This window comes from Armigeres subalbatus, chromosome 2 (genome assembly GCF_024139115.2).
Source record: "Armigeres subalbatus isolate Guangzhou_Male chromosome 2, GZ_Asu_2, whole genome shotgun sequence".
Lineage (NCBI taxonomy): Eukaryota > Metazoa > Arthropoda > Insecta > Diptera > Culicidae > Armigeres > Armigeres subalbatus.
Window position 1 is genome coordinate 383741027 of NC_085140.1, and position 22989 is coordinate 383764015.

The following is a 22989-nucleotide window of genomic DNA, read 5'->3' on the forward strand; positions in this document are numbered from 1 at the left end:
AACTTCTGTTAGATTTCATCGATAAAGTTAATTTAGGTACAGTTTTAGCAGGAGATTTCAATGCACATCATCCATTATGGAATAATGCATCTAAAATCTGTCCAAGAGGAGAACTAATAGTTGATATGATTGAGAATAGAGATCTTATTTCCATTAATGATGGCTCCCCGACCATGATAAAACCCCCTAATACGACTCCATCAGCGATTGATCTAACATTTGTTTCATCTGGCATAGCTCCTAAAACTAATTGGGCGGTGTTAGATGAGGAAATTTGTGGTGATCATAAGATCATAAATTTCCAAATAATAAATGCAGCAAAACAACATCTCTGTAACAAAGAATTAGTTAACAACAAAAAAGCAATAGAAAATTTAAATAAAATTGACCCTTGTACAATAAATACTCCAGAAGAACTAATTAATATATTTAACCACAACATAATAAATGCGAAATATAAACCTAACCAAAAATTTCAACCAAAAATATGGTGGACTCTTGAAATTCAAGAACTATACGACGAAAAAAATAGGAAATTAGCAACATACTGTAATAGTCTAACCTTAGAACATTTCTTAGATTTCAAAAAGTCAAGAACTATTCTTAAGGCTAAAATCAGAAAAGAAAAAAGGAAATGTTTTCATCAATTAACTGATACTTTGACTCCTGAATTAAATATTAAACAACTATGGTCAACAATTAAACTGATCAGCGGTGGTTTTAATAAAAAGCAAAATGTAATATTATTGAATGATGTAAATTTATCGACTCAATTTATGAATAATAATTTCCCTAACATAACCAACGAAGTTCAATTTTCTATTTTACCCACTGTAAATAAATTATCAATTAGTTATAATGATATAACTAATGTTATCAAGTCTAAGAAAAAAAGTTCGTCCCCAGGTTTAGATAATGTGTCTTACTGTATATTAAAACAACTCAGTCCCGAATTATTGAAAAAAATAGAATTGATCTGTAACATAGTTATTTCCACTACAAATATACCCGATGACTGGTTGAATATTAAATGTGTTCCAATTTTAAAACCCGGGAAGCCAGAGAATCTACCTGAATCTTACAGACCAATTTGTTTGATTTCTACTTTTCTTAAAACTATAAATATTAAAGTTAAAATAGTTTTAACTAAATTTACCATTGATAATAACATTATTCCTAAGTATTCTTTTGGATTTCGAGAAAACACTCCAGCTGTAAATTGTGTAAATACTTTGACTTCATTGATTAATACTGCCAAAAACAATAGAAAGGTTATTTTAGTTACCTTTCTAGATTTAACAAAGGCCTTTGATAATGTAAATATTACTAAACTTTTAGAAATACTCATAGATTTCAATTATCCATCTGAATTAATTAACTGGCTGTACATGTATTTAAAGCAAAGAACTATTATCTTAACACTTAATGATGGAACCAGTATTCGTAGGCAGACAAATAAAGGACTTCCGCAAGGATGTCCTTTATCTCCCATTCTATTCAATATTTACACCTCCAAACTCCACTCAACTGAAATAGAAAGCATCTTAATTCAATTTGCTGATGACTTTGCCTTAGTATCAGAAGGAAACGATATAACGGAAGCTGAAAATAAAATGAACTCATCTTTAAACATAATAAACTCCGAGCTTGAAACTTTAGAAATGCAAATAAACCCTAATAAATCAGGAACAGTCTGTTTTACGAATAACATCCCTGATAATTTAAATGTACATATTAACAATAATCAAATAGAATTGAAACCAGTCCATCAATACCTCGGAATTTGGTTAGATCACCGGCTTAATTTCAAAACCCACATAACAGAAACCACAATCAAGGCAAAGAAAAAAATTAATATCATTAAAATGCTCAGTAGAAAAAAAGGTGGCTGTCATCCGGAAACCTTACAAAAAATCAACAACTCAATAATTAGATCCGTTTTAGATTATGGTATTTCAGTTTATTCCTCGGCTTCAAAAACAGATTTCAATAGATTAGAAAAAGTTCAAAATTTGTCCATCAGAACAAGCCTTAGATATTTACAATCAACACCGATACATGTTATATATATGCAGAAGCAGGTGAATTACCCTTAAAATACAGAGCACAATATTTAACTTTTAAAGAAATTCTCAAAACATTGTATTACAGTAATAGTCCAATTTTAGATAAACTTTCTGAACTCATTAACTCTAATGAGCTACCCAAATTTACATCTTATTTAGAAAAAATAGCCTCGCTTAATAATTTTCACTTTCTTCAATTAAAAATTCCAAATAATAATACGGTGCAAATTAATGATATTGACAAACTCATCATACATTCTACCATAAAAAATCTGAACAAACACAATACTCCTATTGCAATGCAGAAATATCTAACTCAAAAGATTATTGAAGAAAATTATTTTACACATTTTAAGATTTTTACAGATGGATCAAAGACCAGCCAGGGTGTAGGGTGTGGTTTCTATGACGAAGAGAACAAAAAGTCTTTTAGTTTCAAACTTAGTTATCACTTCTCAATAATGAACGCAGAATTAGTCGCAATAATTGAAGCCATAGAATATGCAATTTGTACAAATCATACAAAAATAGTAATTTTAACCGATTCTCAAAGTAGTTGCAGAGCATTATTAAACACTAACAAAGACAATTATTTAATCAATAAACTCATTACATTAATTAGTTACAATCATTTTGATGAAATAATCATACAGTGGATTCCAGGACATATCAATTTAACAGGTAATGACAGAGCCGACACAGCGGCAAAATTAGGCATACAAAGAATACAACAGGAAAATTACGCACTTACTATGGGTGATTGTTTATTGAATTTCAAACAAGAACTTGTTACAGAATGGAACAATGAGTACAAATCCCTATCCCAAGAAAAAGGAATGAAACACTATGAAATAATGAATAAAATAGAACTAAAACCATGGTATTACAATATTAGGTTATCAACAACAGAGACAATTATTATCAATAGAATCAGAACATTTCATACAGCGACAAAAGACAGACTAGTAAAATGGAATTTAATTAACTCAGACCTTTGTTCAACCTGTAATACACCAGAAACTCTTCACCATATTCTATATGACTGTGCTAAACTATCGACGATTAGAAACAAATTCCCTGTGCTCCACAATAAAATAGACCTAAATATCATTTTGAAGAAAAAAAATATTGATGAATACCTCCAAATATCAGAATTTATCAATCAGGCAAAGATTAATGTTTGAATTTTTTAACTTTCACTTGTGAATATAACCATTGATTTCTGTCCGAACATGCTCCGTTGTAGTTTGTTTTCCTTCATATGCTTTGAGAATAGTCAAATAGTCTAACATTCGCGTAACCGTCATTTTAAATAAAATGGTCATTCAATTCAATCTAATTTGACACTTGGCAAATATGGACCAACAGGAATGTGCCACCAAAAGGAAAAAAAAAAAAAAAAAAAAAGAGTAAAGTAGAATCTGACGTTACGTAAACGCCTGGATGCTGGCAGCGGTTGTTGAGAAACCAGATGATATCATATGTGAGCTATAGCTTGTGATTGAGCGGTATACACGGAGTTGTTTTCTATGACTGACGCTGACCGTTACAAACCAACCGCTCTAAATTAATCGATAAATATAGCATCCAAGTTGTGCGTTCCAACTATTAGTACCGTCATGGGAGTGACAATGGCCACAATGTCTTTATAATGGAATTGATGGTATATAAGAGCTTGAGCTTGATTGACTGCTCGTAGTTGCTACTCCATTATGACCAGATCAGCTGTTCTTGTACAGGGAACCAACAGATGTTCGCTTGGGACTAGCACACATCTTCAATGTACAAGTACTGGTGATCTCATTTGTTAGGTCATACTGGCGCCTGCCACGTCAGAATGCAAGTCAATATAGGGAAGGGGGAGGAAATGATGATGCAATCACTCGCCCACTGCAAGCCGAATATACCTCTGCACTTGCCACGAGTTCATGCGGAATTTGTTGGAATTTCTGGGTTAGGTTGGAGAGGCAGAGGTCCGTCTTGGTTAACGAGTTGCCAATGTGATAGATAGGAGAAGGTAACTGATGGAATTTCTAATTGGATGTAGGAAACGAGCTCTATAGTTCATTTCCAATTCTATCAGATTACTGATAGAATACTCAAGTTGAAGGTATAGGAATAATAATGGAAACGGTATGGAAGTCCATTTCCAGTTCTAGCGATTGCTAGAACATGAGAAATAAAGAGAAAGATACAAAGTAGGAGAATGGAACGGACCTGGGATTGAACCCACGACCTCCTGCGTATGAGGCAGAAGCAGTAGCCATATGACTACCAAGCCCGCTATAATGGAATTGATGGTATATAAGAACAAGAAAACTAAAATATAAGAGACCTTTTTGAACAATTTATAGTTATATCCCACCTACACAGACATTTGATGAGAGCTACGGCTATCTTATTACTTTTTATCTCTTTCCCACTCCCGTTGACGGTGTTTGAAAAATTCAACAATAAAATTTGATTTTCCTTTTCTCGAGCTTTTAAAATCAGGCTACTTTTGTCACCTAGAAAGCATTTGAGCAAATAAAAATTTTCTCGAGAAAGTTCTGTTCATGCCATCTTGTTAATATCACTAACCATTATTAAACATTTTTCTAACAAGAATAGCGGAGGAAAGAAAATTCTAATGGTTTTAAACGTGCAATATATTTTCAGAGCTTAATATAATAATTCTTAAGAAACTATGTAGTTATTTAGAACGTGAATAGATCAGTAAAAAGCCAACAATTTCTCACGTTTCAGCTGAATAAGAAACACTGCATTTATTCAAAAATACAAACATTGCTTATTTTCCTCCACATGATTGCTGGGTGTAGCTTCGGGAATGCGATATAGATGGAGAAATCTGGCCATATCCCGAACCTATCCACTGGAGCATAACAGCAAAAATGAGGTTTAGGCTTCGACATCGGCCTGGATCTTGGCCATGAAGTCGGCCTTGTGCTTGGCGATTTTCGCCTTGCGGGCTTCGAGGGTCAGCTTGGCCAGGTTGAAGCGCTTCTTGGTGACCTTCTTCTCCGGCTTCTTGTGGAAGACCGGATCCTTACGGATGGCGGCGTGGGCGTTCTTGTAGATGGTTTCAATCTGGAAAGGTCGAACAAAATTCGAAAATAAGTACAGCGATCATTAATGCTACGGTAGTTAATCAACGAAGGCGAAAGACAGAAGGGCTGGTCAATTCGTCTACCCATCGTTCCTCCAATATGGCGTTCAATGTCTTTGTTTTTATATAGGATTACAAAAATTAGGAAGTATCGACATATTATTTTTCGACATCTAATAGCTATCCTGGCCACTGGGGTCTCCAGTTAACTTTGCGAGCGATGGCTTAGGATTGCCAATCCGGAAATGGCAGGTTCGATTCTCGGTCCGGTCTAGGATGTTTCAGGGTGGGACACATTTTTGATTCCGTGGGCATAGTATATCTATTGTAGTACTTGCCATACAAGATACATACTCATGCAATAGCGGGAATAGAAACGCTTTCAACAAATAACTGAGGAAAGGCTAAAGAATACTAAGTTATAAAGCAAACACGTTCTAGTTGGAATGTAGAGCCAAAGAAGTTATACTGCTGAAGAATATAAATGTTTTACGCCATACAAATGAATGTGTTTACAGCGGCACACTAGGAGTTAACTTTTCAAAATCAATGAGGCGAAAGGTATCTATGGTTGAATTTCTCGAAATTAAACCGAAAAACGTAGTAGCGGAAACTTTCCTGTTCCCACTTTCGAGAAAATCCGCTTTAGATGTCTTTCGCCACAGCTACGTAGTGCATATAACCGGAACTTGCAAAAATTAAAGATCTCACGCTATTTATAAACGTAAGACTTTGCGCAACGCACAATTAAACGTCGACAACTTCTTTGAGTAGGTAAACTGTTTGATAAAAATTTAGGAAGTTTTCAAGACTGATAACTCGAAAACACCGAACTGATTATCATATTTGATGTGGTCCATTTTCGGAATCGACTGGAACTGGAATGTTCCAGCAGAAATTTGGGAATGGACGTGCCACATTAGATACTTTCAAAACAATACTCACATCGTCAGCCTTGATTCCGAGGCCGATGTATTTGCTGAACTGGCGCTTGTATGCCTCCTCATCCTCTTCCTCCAGGGTGCGCATGTAGTCGGCGACGTGCTGGCCGAAAATATGAGCGCGGTGAACTTCAGCGTTGAAGCTCTTGTTTTCAGCGCTGTAGCCTGGGAAACGCTTGACGGAGTGGGGGATGTTGAGGCCACCATCGACGGCACCCTTCATGGCACCGAAGACACGAGCGCCAGTGGTGGTACGGGCGAGGCCGACATCCAGATAGCATCGGAACGCTCCCGGTCCATCATCGACTGGTTCGACCAAATATTCTTCACCAGTAACATCGGTACATCCAGTGTACAGAGTATCCAGGCGAAGCTTTTGCAGGATGCGACGGGCAACCAGCAATCCCGTGCAGTAAGCAGCTGCGTAGTTGGTAAGACCAACCTAAGAGAAAAGAAAAATACAAAGAGATTATTATTTGAAAGTAACTCTCGTCAAAAGTATATTGAGCAATAAACAATTTTTAAAGCAAATGTATTTTTATCATATTCATATTATAGAAGCTTCCTTGACCTCGATATAAAGTAGGTACATACTAACAGGTTACGGTTTAAAATAAACAAACAATTACAATAACTGAATGTTTACATTTTTTGCCCTAATGATGCAACGTCGAATAGCCCTACGCACTTGTAAACAAATATCAGGGAGGACACACTTACCTTGACGCCATAGCGTGACAGTTCGTGCGAGTAGGCCGCGCACACAATGCGATCTCCCTCAATCCGGGCGTACGCAATCTGGCAAGTGATGTCCCGATTGCTCAAACGGACAATCATCCGATATTTCGGTGTGTTATACTTGTTCTTATCCTGGAAGATAAGACGCTTGCGGGCATAGTAATCGGTCTTGCCCTCACGGCGCCGGCGGAACCTGACCTGGTAACGCTTGAAGTACTGCTTGTTCTTAACAACCTTCACGAAACCCTGTTGGAAGACAAACAAAATCAATAAGAAGCTGTCAACACTTTGAGGTTAGAATCTACCAGCGGCAGTTAGGCCAGTGGAAGATATGTTTACGCTGGTTCCGGATTGTTTATGAGTTGTTTAACTATAGACAATAAATGTAATGTACAAGACTACTTAATTTTACAATCAAAATAAAGCAGGCGAGAACTAAAAATAGGCTCCATGAGGAGAAAATGGTGACGCAGGAGCGATCATATATGAAAAATTTCAACACAATAATGCAATGTTAATTCAAACTATTCTTACTTTCTAATCCTTGCACATTATATTGCTAGTTATAAACATTCATTATAATTGAAAAACAGTAGTAAAAACTTACCATTTTGCTGTTAAAATGGAAAAATAGACACTAGCTACGTTAACACGTTTTCTACACGTCGGTGTCTACGAGAAAAAGAAAAAATCAAAGATGGCGCTTTGACAGCAAAAAGAGTTGCGGTGAGCGAGGTTGTGAAGTTTGACGTTTGAATTGGATTGCCTGATGTAAAACTGAACGAATAGAACCGTTTAAAAACTACATAACCTCAGAAATACACAATACTTTAATGTGAATTGCGAATTCGCACATAAAATTTATGATGAAAGATTTACAGAAATCTTGTAAATTATTGCTTTCTTTTGTAGGTTTTTTAGTGAAACATAATGAAAAAACCAAAGTGTAATGCAGCAGGAAACCACAAAAATATTTATTCACGAATAATATGGACAGAAAATGAATTTATAAAAAAATGAATTTTTTTTTGTACACAAAATACCGTTATAAAGTTGTTAAAAGATGGCGAGCTGGAAACCTCTTCCATGTCACGAAAATCGTTGAAAAATCGTCTTACTCAATCATTTCGATGGTATGTCCTAAAAAAACAAATACCTATTTACAGTGGCGTAGCCAGGGGGGTGGTTTTGGGCATAAAACCCCCCCCAAAGACAAAATTTTTAGAAGAATTTTTTTTTTCAAAAAAAAATATGTTCAGAAAACCCCCCCCCAGACCAATTTTCTGGCTACGCCACTGCCTATTTAAGCCCGACATAAAGTAAATTTAGATTTTAAGACTTACTTGGAGATATTTTTAGCAGCCGTTGTCGGAAAACCATTCAAGTCGTTTGTTTATTTTTTTGTTCAACACGTGCTTTTGCGGCGCTTTGACGTTTGACAAATCTATTTCTTGCTTAACTTTCCAAAAGGATCTAAGTAACATTTTTTCATGAATTAATTTGAATACTGCAATTGATAGCTTTCATGTTGCTCTGTTGATTGCGCTATTCAAATTAAATCATGAATAAAATGTTACTTAGGTCCTTTTGAAAAGTTAAGCGAGATTTCTCCGAAAATCGGTAAAAGTGGATGGTTTAAGCACAGATAACAGAAGTGCTGTCCAATGAGAGCTTGAAGTAGCTCGAAGTTTCTCCCTGTCCTGCTCATGCCCATTTGTTGACAAAAAAGAACAAGAAGGACGGGAACAACTTCGAGCTACTTCGAGCTGCTCATTGGACAGCATTAGATATTTAAGCTAGAACAAATTTTATTGAAAATCCTGTGTAAACTTTTGAATTGATATACGTTGGCCCACTACTGCCATCTACTCAACTGTGTGCGGCAGTACATACGGACGCAGCTGATTTACAACCGTTGAACGCAGCCAATGCATTTGACAGCAGCATTCGGGCTGCGTTTTTAATAACAATGATCCTTGCGCTATCTCCAATCGATTGCCTAACGCGGTCCCAATTTAAAATACATTTGAATTAACGGTTGCGGATGTTTACACACGTATCGGATGCCAGCCTCAATATCTGTTATCTGTGGTTTAAGGTAGCCTCACACCTCGGGAATTTGGTTCGCGGATTTTTTCCCCATGTATTTTTGCATATGCGATGTTTTCGGGATTTGGGCACGGAAAATCAAAATCCCGGCCCCATTTAAAATGCACGGGGACCAAAATCCGGCGGAAAATTTTCCCGAGGTGTAAGGTAGCCTTTACCGACGATGATCGCAAAATATTCTGCCGAATTTCAGTAGTACATTTAATTAGCTGATTTTCGGTAATTAATTTTAAAATATATCGATAAATCAATATGTTTTAACGATATTCGTTAAATGATTTTACCGAAATAAAATCTGGCTTTTAAGTGTGCATTATAGATAGTAGAATCTACACTATCTATAGTGTGCATCATTCATAAGGCAACATATTTATTGAAATTCGTACCGATTCCTTGTGGCAAATTTTCATAATGCGTTTGATTGGAAATCATACGTCCAATCCTCAGTGCACTGGTGGCGATCGTCTAACGCACAGATAAAATTTATTTGAAAATTTCTTTAGATTTTTACCAAAAAAAAGTGTGGATTTTTGAACAGCTGACTTTTCTCAATAAAAAGTAGGGGGGTTCTTAAAAAAGGTCGAAAACATCGTTTTTCGCGTAACGTAATATTTGAACAGACCCTTATTTACTTTGCTGAAAGCAGGCCTATGCTAAGAGCTCATGTTTAGCGTAGCCAACACCAACACCAACGCCGAGCAACGTACGTCAAATCTAAAAAAGCCTAACATCATAAAACATCCAAATTCAGCTTTCTTCAATATGCAACTTTAATCGGGAATATTCATTAAATATGACTAATGAGTTTAATTGATTCAAAACTTATTCTACATGATCAATTTTGATTTTACTTACATGGAGATCAACAATTTGTCTTTTATTTCACCGTGAAAAGCTTGATCAGAATTTAAAAATAAATCCTGCTCTTTTATTGTTGAGGATATTTTCAATTATCAAGCTACAATCATTGGTGTTGTTGACGATTGTTGACATCTCATGCAACTGACAGCGGTCTATCTGCACACTGTGCCCGGGACATGATGGCTATTTTTAAGCTAAGGGAGTTAGATAGGGATGTCTATAGCCTGGCTGAAAGGTAAAATTCAAGACAAAATTTTCAAAACGACTTATCTGTTTTTGTAACCAAAGATTCAAACGACGATTTGACGAATCTGATAGCTCTCCCACGCAAACCAACACCATCAATAGATAGATGAAGGATTCCGCTACCTGTTGATGGTGTTGGTTTACGTGGGAGAGCTATCAGATTCGTCAAATCGTCGTTTGAATCTTTACAAAAGCAGATAAGTCGTTTTGAAAATTTTGTCTTGAATTTAGTTTAGGCCCATTAGAAATGTGCGTCTGAAATTTAATTTCGTTAAGTTTGTTGTATATTTTCCAGCTATTTCCAGCAACAGGGGTGAAAGTTTGACAGTTCACGTTGATCAGGAGTTTGCGTTGCGGTTCTTGTTTCTTCAAAAGTTGTTTGTCATTTTTGCTGAAGAGATTTTGTTAGTTTACCGACTTTGATTAATTTAAAATAGTATTGAAAGGTATGTATTTGCATTAAAACTTAAATGTAAATGACTGTGAAAATAGTAAAGTATGCATAAGCTTCAAAAATTCGTTCTGCAGTACTGTGCCTTTCGGTTTTGTTATGATTTGCATTGTCACTCGAAACATAACCTTTCGAACAATTCACCGACGAAGGACGGTTCAGATATGTGAAAGCTATACCAAATTTTTCCTTGCAGATGTTCCTGACCAGATCCGAATATGACCGTGGTGTGAACACATTCTCGCCGGAGGGACGTCTCTTTCAAGTAGAGTACGCGATCGAAGCTATTAAACTAGGCTCCACGGCCATTGGGATTTCTACCCAAGAAGGTATGTAAGCAGTTTTAAGAGTTTTGATGAAAGATCAGGGATGGTGATGGATCCTGTGCAAAAAGCACAGGACCTTTAACAACAAGCACTGTAATCTGTTTTCCTGACAGCATTAATTTATATATCTGGGTGGCATTGCCATGCAGGTAATTTGGGACCCACAATAAACATTACTAAATTGCCTTTGAGTGGATATCAGTCCCAGCTGTGCTGGCTTTTCTACTAATTATTCTATGATTATGATACTCTTATAGTCAATTTGGCCAAAATGCGGATTTGCATACAATTTAAATTCAACTATTCCACGAATCTTTACGTTAGATTATATATTTAAAAAACCTTATAAAGCGCTTTAAATGATGAAATCTCTAAACAATTTTCAAATTTAGGCTGACTTTAGGGTTTATGAATACCTGTTCTAATAAGAAAATTGTGAAAAAGGAGGCAATCATGTCTCTTTGACTACAAGACGAGCCAGCCTAGGGCTGAAAGTCTCGCTAAACAAGACAGAACAAAATGTCTCTTTGACTTGTAACAATGAGATATGAAGACATGTTGAATGCGTTAAAAACAAATATTTCTGAACCTGATGTCAACCGCAACATTACTGATATTTCACTTTATGAAAAAAAAAAAAAATCATTATAAATATGTTTTCTCTCTACCAGGTGTTGTAATGGCTGTAGAAAAACGCATCACGTCACCTCTGATGGAGCCGACGAAAGTCGAAAAAATCGTTGAGGTCGATCGACATATCGGTTGCGCCACCTCGGGTTTGATGGCCGACGCTCGCACCCTGTTGGACCGGGCAAGGGTGGAGTGCCAGAATCATTGGTTCGTTTATGACGAGCGAATGTCCGTGGAGTCGTGTGCCCAGGCTGTGTCTAGTTTAGCAATCCAATTCGGTGACAGTGACGATACGGGTTCGGCTATGAGTCGCCCGTTCGGGGTGGCCATTTTGTTTGCCGGCATCGAGAACGGAGAGCCCCAGCTGTGGCACATGGATCCCTCGGGAACGTATATCCGTTATGATGCCAAGGCAATTGGATCTGGCAGCGAAGGAGCGCAGCAGAATCTACAGGTATTTGGATAATCATTTATCTAGAAGACAATGCATTACAAGATTTTTTATCGTAGGAATACTACCTCCAGACAATGACCATCAAAGAAGCTATCAATTTAGCTCTCAGCACTTTGAAGCAAGTAATGGAAGAAAAACTCAATTCCACCAACGTTGAAGTAATGACTATGACTCCAGGTGGCCTTTTCCGGATGTTCACCAAAGAGGAAGTCGAAGAATACATTAATAATATGAGCTAAATGCACTGATATGATTAGTCCGTGGCGGTGAATAAATTTTGGAAATGTTAATTTACGGATAATACGCAGCAAGAGAACGATTTATTATTAGAAGAGAAAACGATGATTCCATTATTATTTGTGTGCCAAGAGATGCAGGTCTGATAGGCACTCATTTTTAGTGATGGTAGGGTCACTAAAAAAATTGTTGAGTTAATCATCATTCATAAGAATCAGTTTTAGTATTAGTTGATGATGAATTTGAAAACTAATGGAAACGTATTTTGTACAATAACATCGCATTATAGATTTGGATGAATATTAAACGCCTAAAATTTTGAAGATTATTTAGTGAAATATTCTGAAATTGATTCAAAATGCGGGTTAAAGTTCAGAACCATTCACCAAGCAATTATCAAACATTTTCATCTTCTAACCACTACCTATAAATTCTGAAAGTCATTTAAAAAACGTCGAATACTATCTTTTTAGGTCTTAGCCAGCCGTAGCTGCAAAGAAATACGTCGTCCAAGAAGTCACTGTTGCAATTGCAACTGAATCGGAAGGAATAAATATATTGAAGTCATTTTTGTCATTTTATTTTCAGAATCAAATCATATTGTCAGTTTATATATGTTATTTAGATGTCTACAGCGCCGTAGCGTGTGGTTGGCAGGGTTGGCCCCCGCCAAGGGCGCCATGCCTTAGGGGGGCGCCGAAATCCAGAATTCCGCTATGGAAAAGGATGACAAATTATTCTACCGTCTACACACTTAAAATTCTAAGTTTACCGATTGCCGAGAATCCAACAGCCGAGATATTGGTAATAATTTCGACGAATTTCGGTAAAAATTTTACCGAGATTTCGGTAAACTTTACCGAGTCATCGGTAATCGTTGCCGAGATCTCGGCAAAAAATAAACTTTGCCGAATTTCGGCAAAATATTGACGAAATTTCGGTAAAGGAATTACTGAATTTCAGTAAAAAATATTAACAAGATCTCGGCTGTTGGAATCTCGGCAAAAATTTTACCGAGGTCTAGAAAATAATTTAAGTGTGTAAGAGGAGTTAAGTTATTCACAAATTACGAGTTAAATTATTCACAAATTCACTGGTGCAAACGGATACAAATTTAACATCTTATCACGATTCTCTCGGGGACTACATCCATAATCAGGTTATTACCGAATGGTAACACTTTGTGTATGGTGTTGGAATGCAGGGAAATAATTTGAGTGTCTAACCGTCATTTCAAAACGGGTGGGCGATGAATCAAAGCGGTGAATTTTGGCAAAGTTGGTGGCAAATAAATACGGTTACCAAAAATATGAGCTCCAGAGGCTTCGATGAAGAAGGCAAAAAAGGAAGAAAGCGATCAGTCGAGGTACGAGATACTAAGAACCTACAGCCAATTCGCATCTTTGAAGTTTATTTCATTCCTCGTGAAACTCGGAATTTGAAGACGCCACGAGAACGCCATCTTGCAAGTCGGCGCGTGCCTAAGTGCACCTCCGGAGCGAATACTGCCAGGAATTACCATTTGGCTGGCCGACGTTTGGTTATTCGTTTCCGGGGTTGACAACTGTTGGCTATCCGGTTGGCAGACGACTTCCAGCGAGCGGTGCGTATTGTACAAGCAGATCGTCCCCGAGCTTAGCAAGACCTCTGCCAAGTTAGAACCACCGAGCCTGCTAACATTCTGCCCAGAGGTGCCGGGATTTCTACGCATTCCTGGAGGTACTTTCTCATCCGAACCGACGGGCGGTACCTCGCCACGAACGCCATTTTGTCATACGGCGTCCTGACAAAGACAGCTATTGTTCGTCCCAGCTTTTCTCACAAATAGTGCCAACTAACGCCTTGTTATCGGCTTCCGTCAGCGTAATCTTTATAAACTGGTAAAGCTTTTAACGGGGAAGAGTATTTGAAATGATGGTATGCTGAAATTGAAATTTATTGGTTCAATCAAAACAACCAGTGCTACCAAACTACCGTCAGACCCACTCTAAAAATTCATCTACCTTGATCTAAACAGGCCCGTTGGTTATTCTGGCCATCAATCAACCTAGTTGTTTTGTTCCTGATACTACTTGGACCAATCGCTATTCTCACAATCAACCAATTCACCCCAAAGTGGAAGTTCATTGAAAGATCAAAAGTTTTTGCAAACCAAGCCAAGAACTAATGGCGTTTCCGAAGGTCATCCAATCGACTCTATAATAGACTGATGCCTGTATATGCGTATGTATATGTGTGTGTATGTGTACAAGAAATGTGACACAAACTTTTTTGTACTTAGCATTATCCGAGTTGCATTCGACGCAGATTGAGGCCTAGTTAGACCCTATTGAAAATTAGACCGAATGAACATTGCGTTCCGGAGATATTAACAAAACATATTTTTTTGCCATTTTTTTTCGGAAATTGCTGCAATGCATTGAAATGAATGTTAATAAATGAGAAATGACGAAAATCGTTAAACTTCATGGGATTTCTAAAAATGTTCTGGTCTTTTAATAACCCTTACTTTCTACCTAATGGAACATATGCAGGTTATAGAGGCTTTAGGAATTTATAATGCAAAAATACATTAAATCCCCCCCGCAAAAAAAGTTAATTTTTATTCTCCCTGCCAGGCTTGTAAAATGTCATCTGCATGTCATTTGACTAATTTGTTCATAACTTTCTTTAGAAGCAAAATTTCCTCCATAATTTAGAATGTACTCATAACGCTTGAGTAGGGTTATATTTTTGTCCAAGGGTACATTGCTCTAAGTATAACATCAAAGGCTGGAGAGTGAAAACTCTCCAAAATGTCACGTGTCATTTGACATAATGTCATTTGAATGACATTTTGCCTCCCACGCCCCAGATTACATATTTACAGCAAAGTCTCGTTAGATAAAGTTGTAGGCCCATTTAACCGCTATAAGTTCGTCATACAACATGAATTGATAGCTACCTTCTGAAAAAAGTTCTGGGAAAATTATACAAACGAATGCAAATGACATTTTACAACACTGCTCCCTGCTCTTAGCACACTTCTTGTTTCGAACATCTGCAAGAGTGAGGGGCGCCTAATGAAGGTTTCGCCAAGGGCGCTGGGAGTCCACGCTACGGCTCTGGATGTCTATTATCATTATAGGCGCTCAAAATCTTCCGAAGCAGATTTTCCGACTAACATGGAACGATCTTACCCAATGCTTCATCGTAGGAAGTTACTAAATCCGAAGTTTTCTTTTTATCAAATATAAGAAAGTATTTAATCCCCGGCTCATAAAAATGACATTGTGAAATCTGCATTGTGCTCATACTGTCGCCCAGCACACACAACCTGCTTGCTTGGGAGTTCAAACACGAAAAAAGGACGATTCTTTGTCGCTGAAAGCGATGTCTGCTACGATGCGAGAATCGAGAAAATGAGAAAATCGATTTTTTTTTCAATGGCGCTTGGTGTGATTTGGCTGAACCCCGACCAATTGATGGGGTTATAAAGCACCCTCTCACATCCCCCTACTTCCCCGGAAAAGGTTGATTCAGTTGAATACGAATTAAAACCAAATATCGGAATCAATAGATAGAGAAAACCCAGCTCATTTACCGGATCGAACCAGTGAGCAAACTTAAATGCTCCCGGAACTCTCCCACGTGCAAAACACTAGTAGCCCTGGGTCGCTCGCATTTTCTCTAACTGTGAGAAACCGGCACCGGTGGCTTCGTTACATTTACCGGATCAAACCAGTGAGCAAACTTGCTGGCGGAAATCGCTCCCGTGCAAATAAAAAAACAGTAGCCCTATGTCACTCGGAGTTTCTCCAACTGTGAGAAACCAGCACCAGTGGCTCCGTACTCTTTTGCCGGCTCGAACTAGTGAGCAAACTTACTCCCGGAAAACTCCCGAAAAAAAAAAACAGTAGCCCTGGGTCTCTCGGTGTTTCTTCAACTGTGAGAAACCAGCACCAGTGGCTCCCCCCGTGCAAATCAAAGAAACAGTAGTCCTGGGTCGCTCGGATTTCTCCAAGTGTGAGAAACCAGCATCAGTGGCTCCGTACGCTTTTGCCGGCTCGAACCAGTAAGCAAACTTGCTCCCGGAAAACTTCCCCGTGCAAATCAAAAAACAGTAGCCCTGGGTCGCTCGGTTTTCTCCGACTGTGAGAAACCAGCACCAGTGGCTCCGTACTCTTTTGCCGGCTCGAACCAGTGAGCAAACTTGCTCCCGGAAAACTCCCGAAAAATAAAAAAAACAGTAGCCCTGGGTCTCTCGGTGTTTCTTCAACTGTGAGAAACCAGCACCAGTGGCTCCGTACTCTTTTGCCGGCTCGAATCAGTGAGCAAACTTGCTCCCGTAAAACTTCCCCGTGCAAATAAAAAAACAGTAGCCCTGGATCGCTCGGTTTTTCTCCAACTGTGAGAAACCAGCACCAGTGGCATTACGCATCAGTTTTTTTTTTTAAAAAACGTAAATCTACCTGTAGTTTTTCTTTGCCCGGTAACTAATTTAACTGCAACTTTACTTGTGTGTGATGGGCGACAGTAACAGCAATATTAATTGAAATGGAAGGAGAAAAAAAATGCCACCTAGAAAAGGTGGCTCCTGTCACGGTAGCCATTTGTTAAATCTGCATTGTGCTCATACTGTCGCCCAGCACACACAACCTGCTTGCTTGGCAGTTCAAACACGAAAGAGAACGATTCTTTGTCGCTGAAAGCGATGCCTGCTACGATGCGAGAATCGAGAAAATGAGAAAATCGATTTTTTTTTCAATGGCGCTTGGTGTGATTTGGCTGAACCCCAACCAATTGATGGGGTTATAAAGCACCCTCTCACAGACATGTTAATAACTGTTGAAGCAGTTTTCAAGCCGTACAAGGATCATGTCGTCCTGAGAATGTCGTCCATCAAGACACTGTTGAACTGGCTCAGAATACATTGATGCTGTCCAATAAGCAGCTCGAAGCAAAGCATGTGCAATTCCAATTTTTCGAGTCGATTTTTACGCTTCAAGACAAAATTTTCAAAACGACTTATCTGCTCTTGTAAACAAAGATTCAAACGACGATTTGACGAATCTGATAGCTCTCCCACGCAAACCAACACATGGTTTCCGCTACCTGTTGATGATGTTGGTTTGCGTGGGAGAGCTCTCACATTCGTCAAATCGTCGTTTGAATCTTTGTTTACAAAAGCAGATAAGTCGTTTTGAAAATTTTGTCTTGACTTAGGGGTCGTCAACTAATTACGTAAGCATCCGGGTTTTTCGAACCCCCTTCCCCCCATGTAAGACTTTTATCATAAAATTATTTTTTGTTTATATGGAGCGTAAGAAAATGACAGACCCCTCCCCCCATAAGTGCTTACGTAATTAGTGTACGACCCATTTTTTTTAATTTTTTAATTTTTATTTTTTTTTTATAAAAAATAGTGTACGACCCCTTACCCCTTTTTTCCACCTCCCCCAGTGTACCTTGCAGGTAACACTGAATCAACAACACAATACATGGTTCGAGGCCGCATCTCTTCATCCTTCAATGCGCCCCAGGCTCGCCAAGTCGCTATGCACCTGGTCTGCCCACCTCGCTCGCTGTGCTCCACGCCGTCTCGTATCTGCCTCGGGTTGTTGTGCGGCTTCCGCCGCCACACACCGTCTTATTGACTTCTCCAAATAAATGAAAGTGTGCGTGACTTCGCTGTATTCCTGTCAATGTGTGCTGTCTTCCTCCAAAAGTATTCGTGATATTTTTGCCGCAACAAGATTACCACCCACTTTTATTCCATATATCCTATACAGTGACGTTGGTGTGCGAAAAACTGCGCTTGGAGAACTCAATTGCACACCGCCAAATATGGTCCTAAGCACCCGTCTCCCGAATACTCCGAGTGCTTGCAAGTCCTCCTCGAGCATTGTCCATGTTTCATGTCTGTTGAGGACACCCGGTCTTATTAGCGTCTTGTACATGACACATTTGGTGCGGTGGCGAATATTTTTTGACCGCAGTTTCTTCTGGAGCCCGTAGTAGGCCCGACTTCCACAGATGATGCACCTTCGTATTTCACGACTAACATTGTTATTAGCCGTTATCAAGGATTCATTTATTTATTATTATTTATTCAGACTAAGGCCGAAGTGGCCTGTGCGGTAGAGAGGAAACATTCACCTACCTATTGGTGGTGTTGGTTTGCGTGGGAGAGCTATCAGATTCTTCAAATCGTCGTTTAAATCTTTGTTTACAAAAGCAGATAAGTCGTTTTGAAAATTTTGTCTTGAAATGTGAGATTTTGTTCAGAAGAAATGTAACAAAATAGCAAACCAACATTGTCCCATATTGAATGTACATTCTTCTTCTTCTTCTTATTATTGGCATTACATCCCCATACTGGGACAGAGCCGCCTCGCAGCTTAGTGTTCATTAAGCCCTTCCACAGTTATTAACTGCGAGGTTTCTTAGCCAGGTTACCATTTTTGCATTCGTATATCATGAGGCTAGCACGATGATACTTTATGCCCAGGGAAGTCGAGACAATTTCCAATCCGAAAATTGCCTAGACCGGCACCGGGAATCGAACCCAGCCACCCTCAGCATGGTCTTGCTTTGTAGCCGCGCGTCTTACCGCACGGCTAAGGAGGGCCCCATTGAATGTACATACATCTAAAAATTATCGTTGAAACTGAAACAAGAACTTTTTCAAGTCGAGTTCTTGTAACACGAGATATCCGAGTGCACAGAATGAAATACACGTGAATCTCAAAACCCCTTGTATATGAGCCATACTATTTGTATCATTTGTATTATGACAACTTTATTTTCTAAAATACAAATCGTCAATAAGGAAACCTCATAGTCATAGTCAACGGTACTTTAAATCAAAATATTGAAATACAGTATGAACTTTGGGAGTTAATTCAGCCAAATTTTCATTATCAATCACAAACAAAAATTTCTCTGCATAGTGGTGGTAGGATCTGGCGCTCTCTAGTTAAGTGTAAAACTGGCTATTAACACGGAACGCATAATGAAATTTTAATCAATTCCTAATTAAATTGACTGGCTTAGTTCAGAGTTGTATTTTTTCAACGTTTTCTTCTGGCTTCAGTTGTGAAGAACATATCTTTTCTCTCCATTAAGAAAGCCAGCATGAATGATTGATGCACAGATAGTAATTCATCACTTCGTTGCATTCCGTCAATGTAGTACGCGTTTCCTGACAAAAATTAATATTTTATATAAAATGTGTTATCTAAAGAAAAACTACACGATTCTATTGGAAAATGTTTGACGTTTGTTTGTTTGGAACAGTCGGATGAGTGCCAATATTTTTCAACAAATCGAGGCCTACATTGATTAAAACATGTCAATATTTTCTACCTCTTGAATGTCAAAAAGGAACTCACTAGGCCGCCATTATCGAGCGCAAAATACTGGATTGTCACATCCTATCCTAGGGTTATTCGAACGGTGAAAAAAAAAACGATCATGATTCAGTGTTCTGTTTTTTGAGGCGTGAACATGCGAATTACCCTTCGGTGTTCTGCGGTTGTTTTCGTTGGTAAAAGGCAAATCGGAAAACGGATTTGCTTGGCTACGACAGCTGATTATGCTGAAGTTGAAGAACCGGCCTTTGATCTTGAACTTGCACATTCTCTCATTGATCGGCCACTACCCGATCACGCGCCTTTGCATATCGCCCATCACTATGAAAGCTGTTCCCAGCTCGTGTGTGTTGCCGCAGCTCTGGTAGAAGGTATGATTACCTCTAAACGTTCCCTCTCGCAGGGCTTCGAAATGATGAGTTGACATCCGGGAAGGAGCGCCTAACATAGCTCTGGTCCTCACAAGTTCCAATACTCACACTTCCACGGGTCTTCCGATGACAATTGACCGCCAGCTAAGGGTTGCGTACTTAGTGTTGAGAAAAATGTTTCGATCCGATTGATTGCACTATGAAACATAAACAATAACAATTGGCCATTCATTCTAATACTGATAAACAAGATGTCATTCTGACATCTCACTACTGACAAACGAAATGTCGACTGTCAATCCAATGTCGACTATGGAAGGAAGAACTTGTATCCAATCAGACATTGTATGCAATAATGTACGAAGAGCTTCTTGTGGCAAACAAGAAGCTTTACGAGTTGCATGGAACTTAGAAGTTAGAATTAGTTGTATACAATATAGACACTGTAGATTACATAGACAAGCTTATACAGAATATGAAACTAGAATGATTGTATCGATAAATAACCATGTTTGATATAAACCACTTGACGTATTGAAAGCTCAATAAATTATCTTCAAACCTGAGAACAATCCGAGTATTATTTGGAAGAAAGATTCTCAACAAATGGTTATGGGCCCAGTGGTTAACTGGCAGTAACGGTCGTACTATACCGTTGGACACAGACTTCCTTCTGGACTGGTGGACGATTCTGGACTGGTGGATGACTCTGGACTGGTGGACGACTCTGGACTGGTGGACGATTCTGGACTGGTGGACGATCTTGGACTGGTGGAAGACTTTGAACCGGTGGACGATTCTGAACCGGTGGACGATTCTGGACTGGTGGACGATTCTGGCCTGGTAGACGCTTCTGGAGAGCAACCAGAAGGAATGACTTCGGCGAGCAGCAGTGGACGCAGGAGCGGTGGCTACGAGAGGGGAACTCTCGAGCGCACCATGCCGATCACCGGCGTCCTGCTCAGCGGGGACCGCGCCAATGTTTTTGATGGCACGGAGGCCAATTTTCCAGCCTGGAAGTGGCGTATTGAGCACAGGTTGGCTAAACTTAAATTAGCTCATACGCTGGTCAGGACACCGATTGAAGAAGAATACTATGCCCCAGTTCCCGGCGAATCGGAAGAGAGGAAGAAGGAGAGGATGGAGCGTTTGAACAAACGAAAAGAAGAAGACGTTGAGGCTCTGGACGAGATCGTCATGCTCGTGAACAACGACATCCTCAACAAACTCATCGGACTGGAATACGCGAAAGACGCCATGGATGTTTTGGTAAAACATACGAGAAGGCAGGAACCGCTGCCATGGTCAGCATGAGAGAGAGGTTATTCTCCATCAAATACCGCAAACATAACTCGTTGAGGGAAACCTTCGACGAATACGATCTGATAATCAGAGAATTGAGAGAATGCGTTCTGGAATAACTCAGGAAGAGAAGGTCCATGCCCTACTCAGCGCTATTCCAGACCATTACAAACATGTGAAAGGAGCATTGCTTGTTCTGTCCAATGAAGAGTTGTGCCAGAAGTCCGTGACTGACATCAAGCGGATGTTTTTCGACGCCGAATCCGGGAAGACTTTCAGAAGGAACCCAGAAACATAGCGCTAGCATCGAAGAAGGCGACAACCCGATGCTTTGGATGCAACGAGATCGGTCACTTCAAGAACAAATGTCCTTTAATGAAGAAGTTCATTGCCAAGGAGAAGGAGAAGTACCTGAAAGAAAAGAAGAAGAACCCAAAAAGAACAATCGCCATGATGACTAAAACCAACGCGGAGAAAGCCAGAAAGTTTGAGAGGAAGCGGGTAAGATTCGTTGTAGATTCGGGAGCGAGCGACCACATGGTCAACGACAGAAATCTTCTGGAGGATATCCAAGATTTGGAGAAACCTGTGTTGATTTCCACAGCAAAGTCTGGAGAAAAGCTTCGGGCTACGAAGATGGGGAAGATTAAGTTGAAAAGCATTGTCGGAAAAATTTAATAAAGAATGTTGAATTGTACAATGTCTTTTTCATCCCTGAACTTGAAGAAAATCTCCTTTCTGTAAGAAAAGCTAGTAAAAGCGGAAATAGGGTTACTTTCATTGATGAAGAGGTCATTTTTGAAAATGAGGGCGAAGTGATTGCTTCTGGAAGCTTCATTGAAGGTTTGTTTCACATTGATTTCGTTTGGGAAGCAAAGTCTATTGAATATGCTGAAGGTTCAGCATATATTGGAAATCAATTGAGTTTAGAGACTGTGCATAAGCGAATGGGACACTTGAGTATTTCGGGGATAGAAAAGCTAATAAAGAAAGGAATGGTTGAGGGTATCAATATACATTCGGAAGACTGGAGTAAAGCAGACATGTGTGAAGGATGTTTAGCAGGGAAACAGACCGCTAACAAGTTCATACATATGAAACACCCAAGATCGAAACGGCCGCTTGAATTAATTCATTCAGACGTATGCGGGAGCATGGAAAAGGAAACGTATGACGGATACCGCTACTTTGTGACCTTTATAGATGACTACACACACTTTCTGGTAGTTTATCTTTTGAAAAATAAATCAGAAGTTTTTGAGAAATTCAAGGAGTTTGAAGCCATGTCTTCATCGTATTTTGGTACACGAATTTCTATGCTAAGGTGTGATAATGGTGGAGAATATGCCAATACCGAATTTCAAACTTATTGCAAGAAAAATGGAATTCAAATGATATTTACAGTTCCATACACTCCACAACAAAATGGCGTTAGTGAACGCATGAATCGAACTTTGATGGAAAAGGTTAGAGCAATGCTGTATGATAGTCAGCTATCCAAGGATATGTGGGGAGAAGCATTATATGCAGCAACATATCTGATAAATAGATCCCCAACAAATGGGGTAGATGAAAACAAAACACCATATGAGATGTGGTTTGGAAGACGACCAAATTTGAAAAATTTAAGAGTGTTTGGCTGCGAAGCCGAAAGAAAAACGACGAAAATTAGATCCAAGAACGATATCATTGATATTTGTGGGATACGCAAACAATGGATATAGACTGTGGAATAAAAATACACGATCTGTCGAGATTGGTAGAAACGTGATATTCAACGAGTCTAATATCATCAATGA

At 39.0% G+C, this 22989-nt stretch overlaps 2 protein-coding genes across 2 annotated transcripts; one reads left to right on the plus strand and one right to left on the minus strand.

Moving 5' to 3' along the window:
• Positions 1–4696: 4696 nt before the first annotated feature.
• LOC134213152 (large ribosomal subunit protein uL18) lies at positions 4697–7616 on the minus strand. Its single transcript, XM_062691808.1, has 4 exons — positions 7459–7616; positions 6834–7097; positions 6118–6555; positions 4697–5153 (listed from the first exon to the last, which is right to left on the minus strand). The coding sequence occupies exons 1-4, from the start codon at positions 7459–7461 to the stop codon at positions 4965–4967; spliced, it is 894 nt and encodes a 297-aa protein (XP_062547792.1). The 5' UTR covers positions 7462–7616; the 3' UTR covers positions 4697–4964.
• A 2741-nt stretch (positions 7617–10357) lies between these two features.
• LOC134217319 (proteasome subunit alpha type-5) lies at positions 10358–12244 on the plus strand. Its single transcript, XM_062696068.1, has 4 exons — positions 10358–10513; positions 10715–10847; positions 11516–11928; positions 11985–12244. The coding sequence occupies exons 2-4, from the start codon at positions 10715–10717 to the stop codon at positions 12165–12167; spliced, it is 729 nt and encodes a 242-aa protein (XP_062552052.1). The 5' UTR covers positions 10358–10513; the 3' UTR covers positions 12168–12244.
• The last annotated feature ends 10745 nt before the right edge of the window (positions 12245–22989 follow it).

What these genes read in the sequence shown, in the direction of transcription:
- LOC134217319 (XM_062696068.1), top strand. Translation starts at nt 10,715, where the DNA reads ATGTTCCTGACCAGATCCGAATATGACCGTGGTGTGAACACATTCTCG. An exon ending in TGGGATTTCTACCCAAGAAG is followed by an intron (nt 10,848 to 11,515) that starts GTATGTAAGCAG and finishes TCTCTCTACCAG; the next exon opens with GTGTTGTAATGGCTGTAGAA. An exon ending in GAGCGCAGCAGAATCTACAG is followed by an intron (nt 11,929 to 11,984) that starts GTATTTGGATAA and finishes TTTTTATCGTAG; the next exon opens with GAATACTACCTCCAGACAAT.
- LOC134213152 (XM_062691808.1), bottom strand. An exon ending in TGTCACGCTATGGCGTCAAG is followed by an intron (nt 6,556 to 6,833) that starts GTAAGTGTGTCC and finishes CTTTTCTCTTAG; the next exon opens with GTTGGTCTTACCAACTACGC. An exon ending in TCGGAATCAAGGCTGACGAT is followed by an intron (nt 5,154 to 6,117) that starts GTGAGTATTGTT and finishes CGACCTTTCCAG; the next exon opens with ATTGAAACCATCTACAAGAA.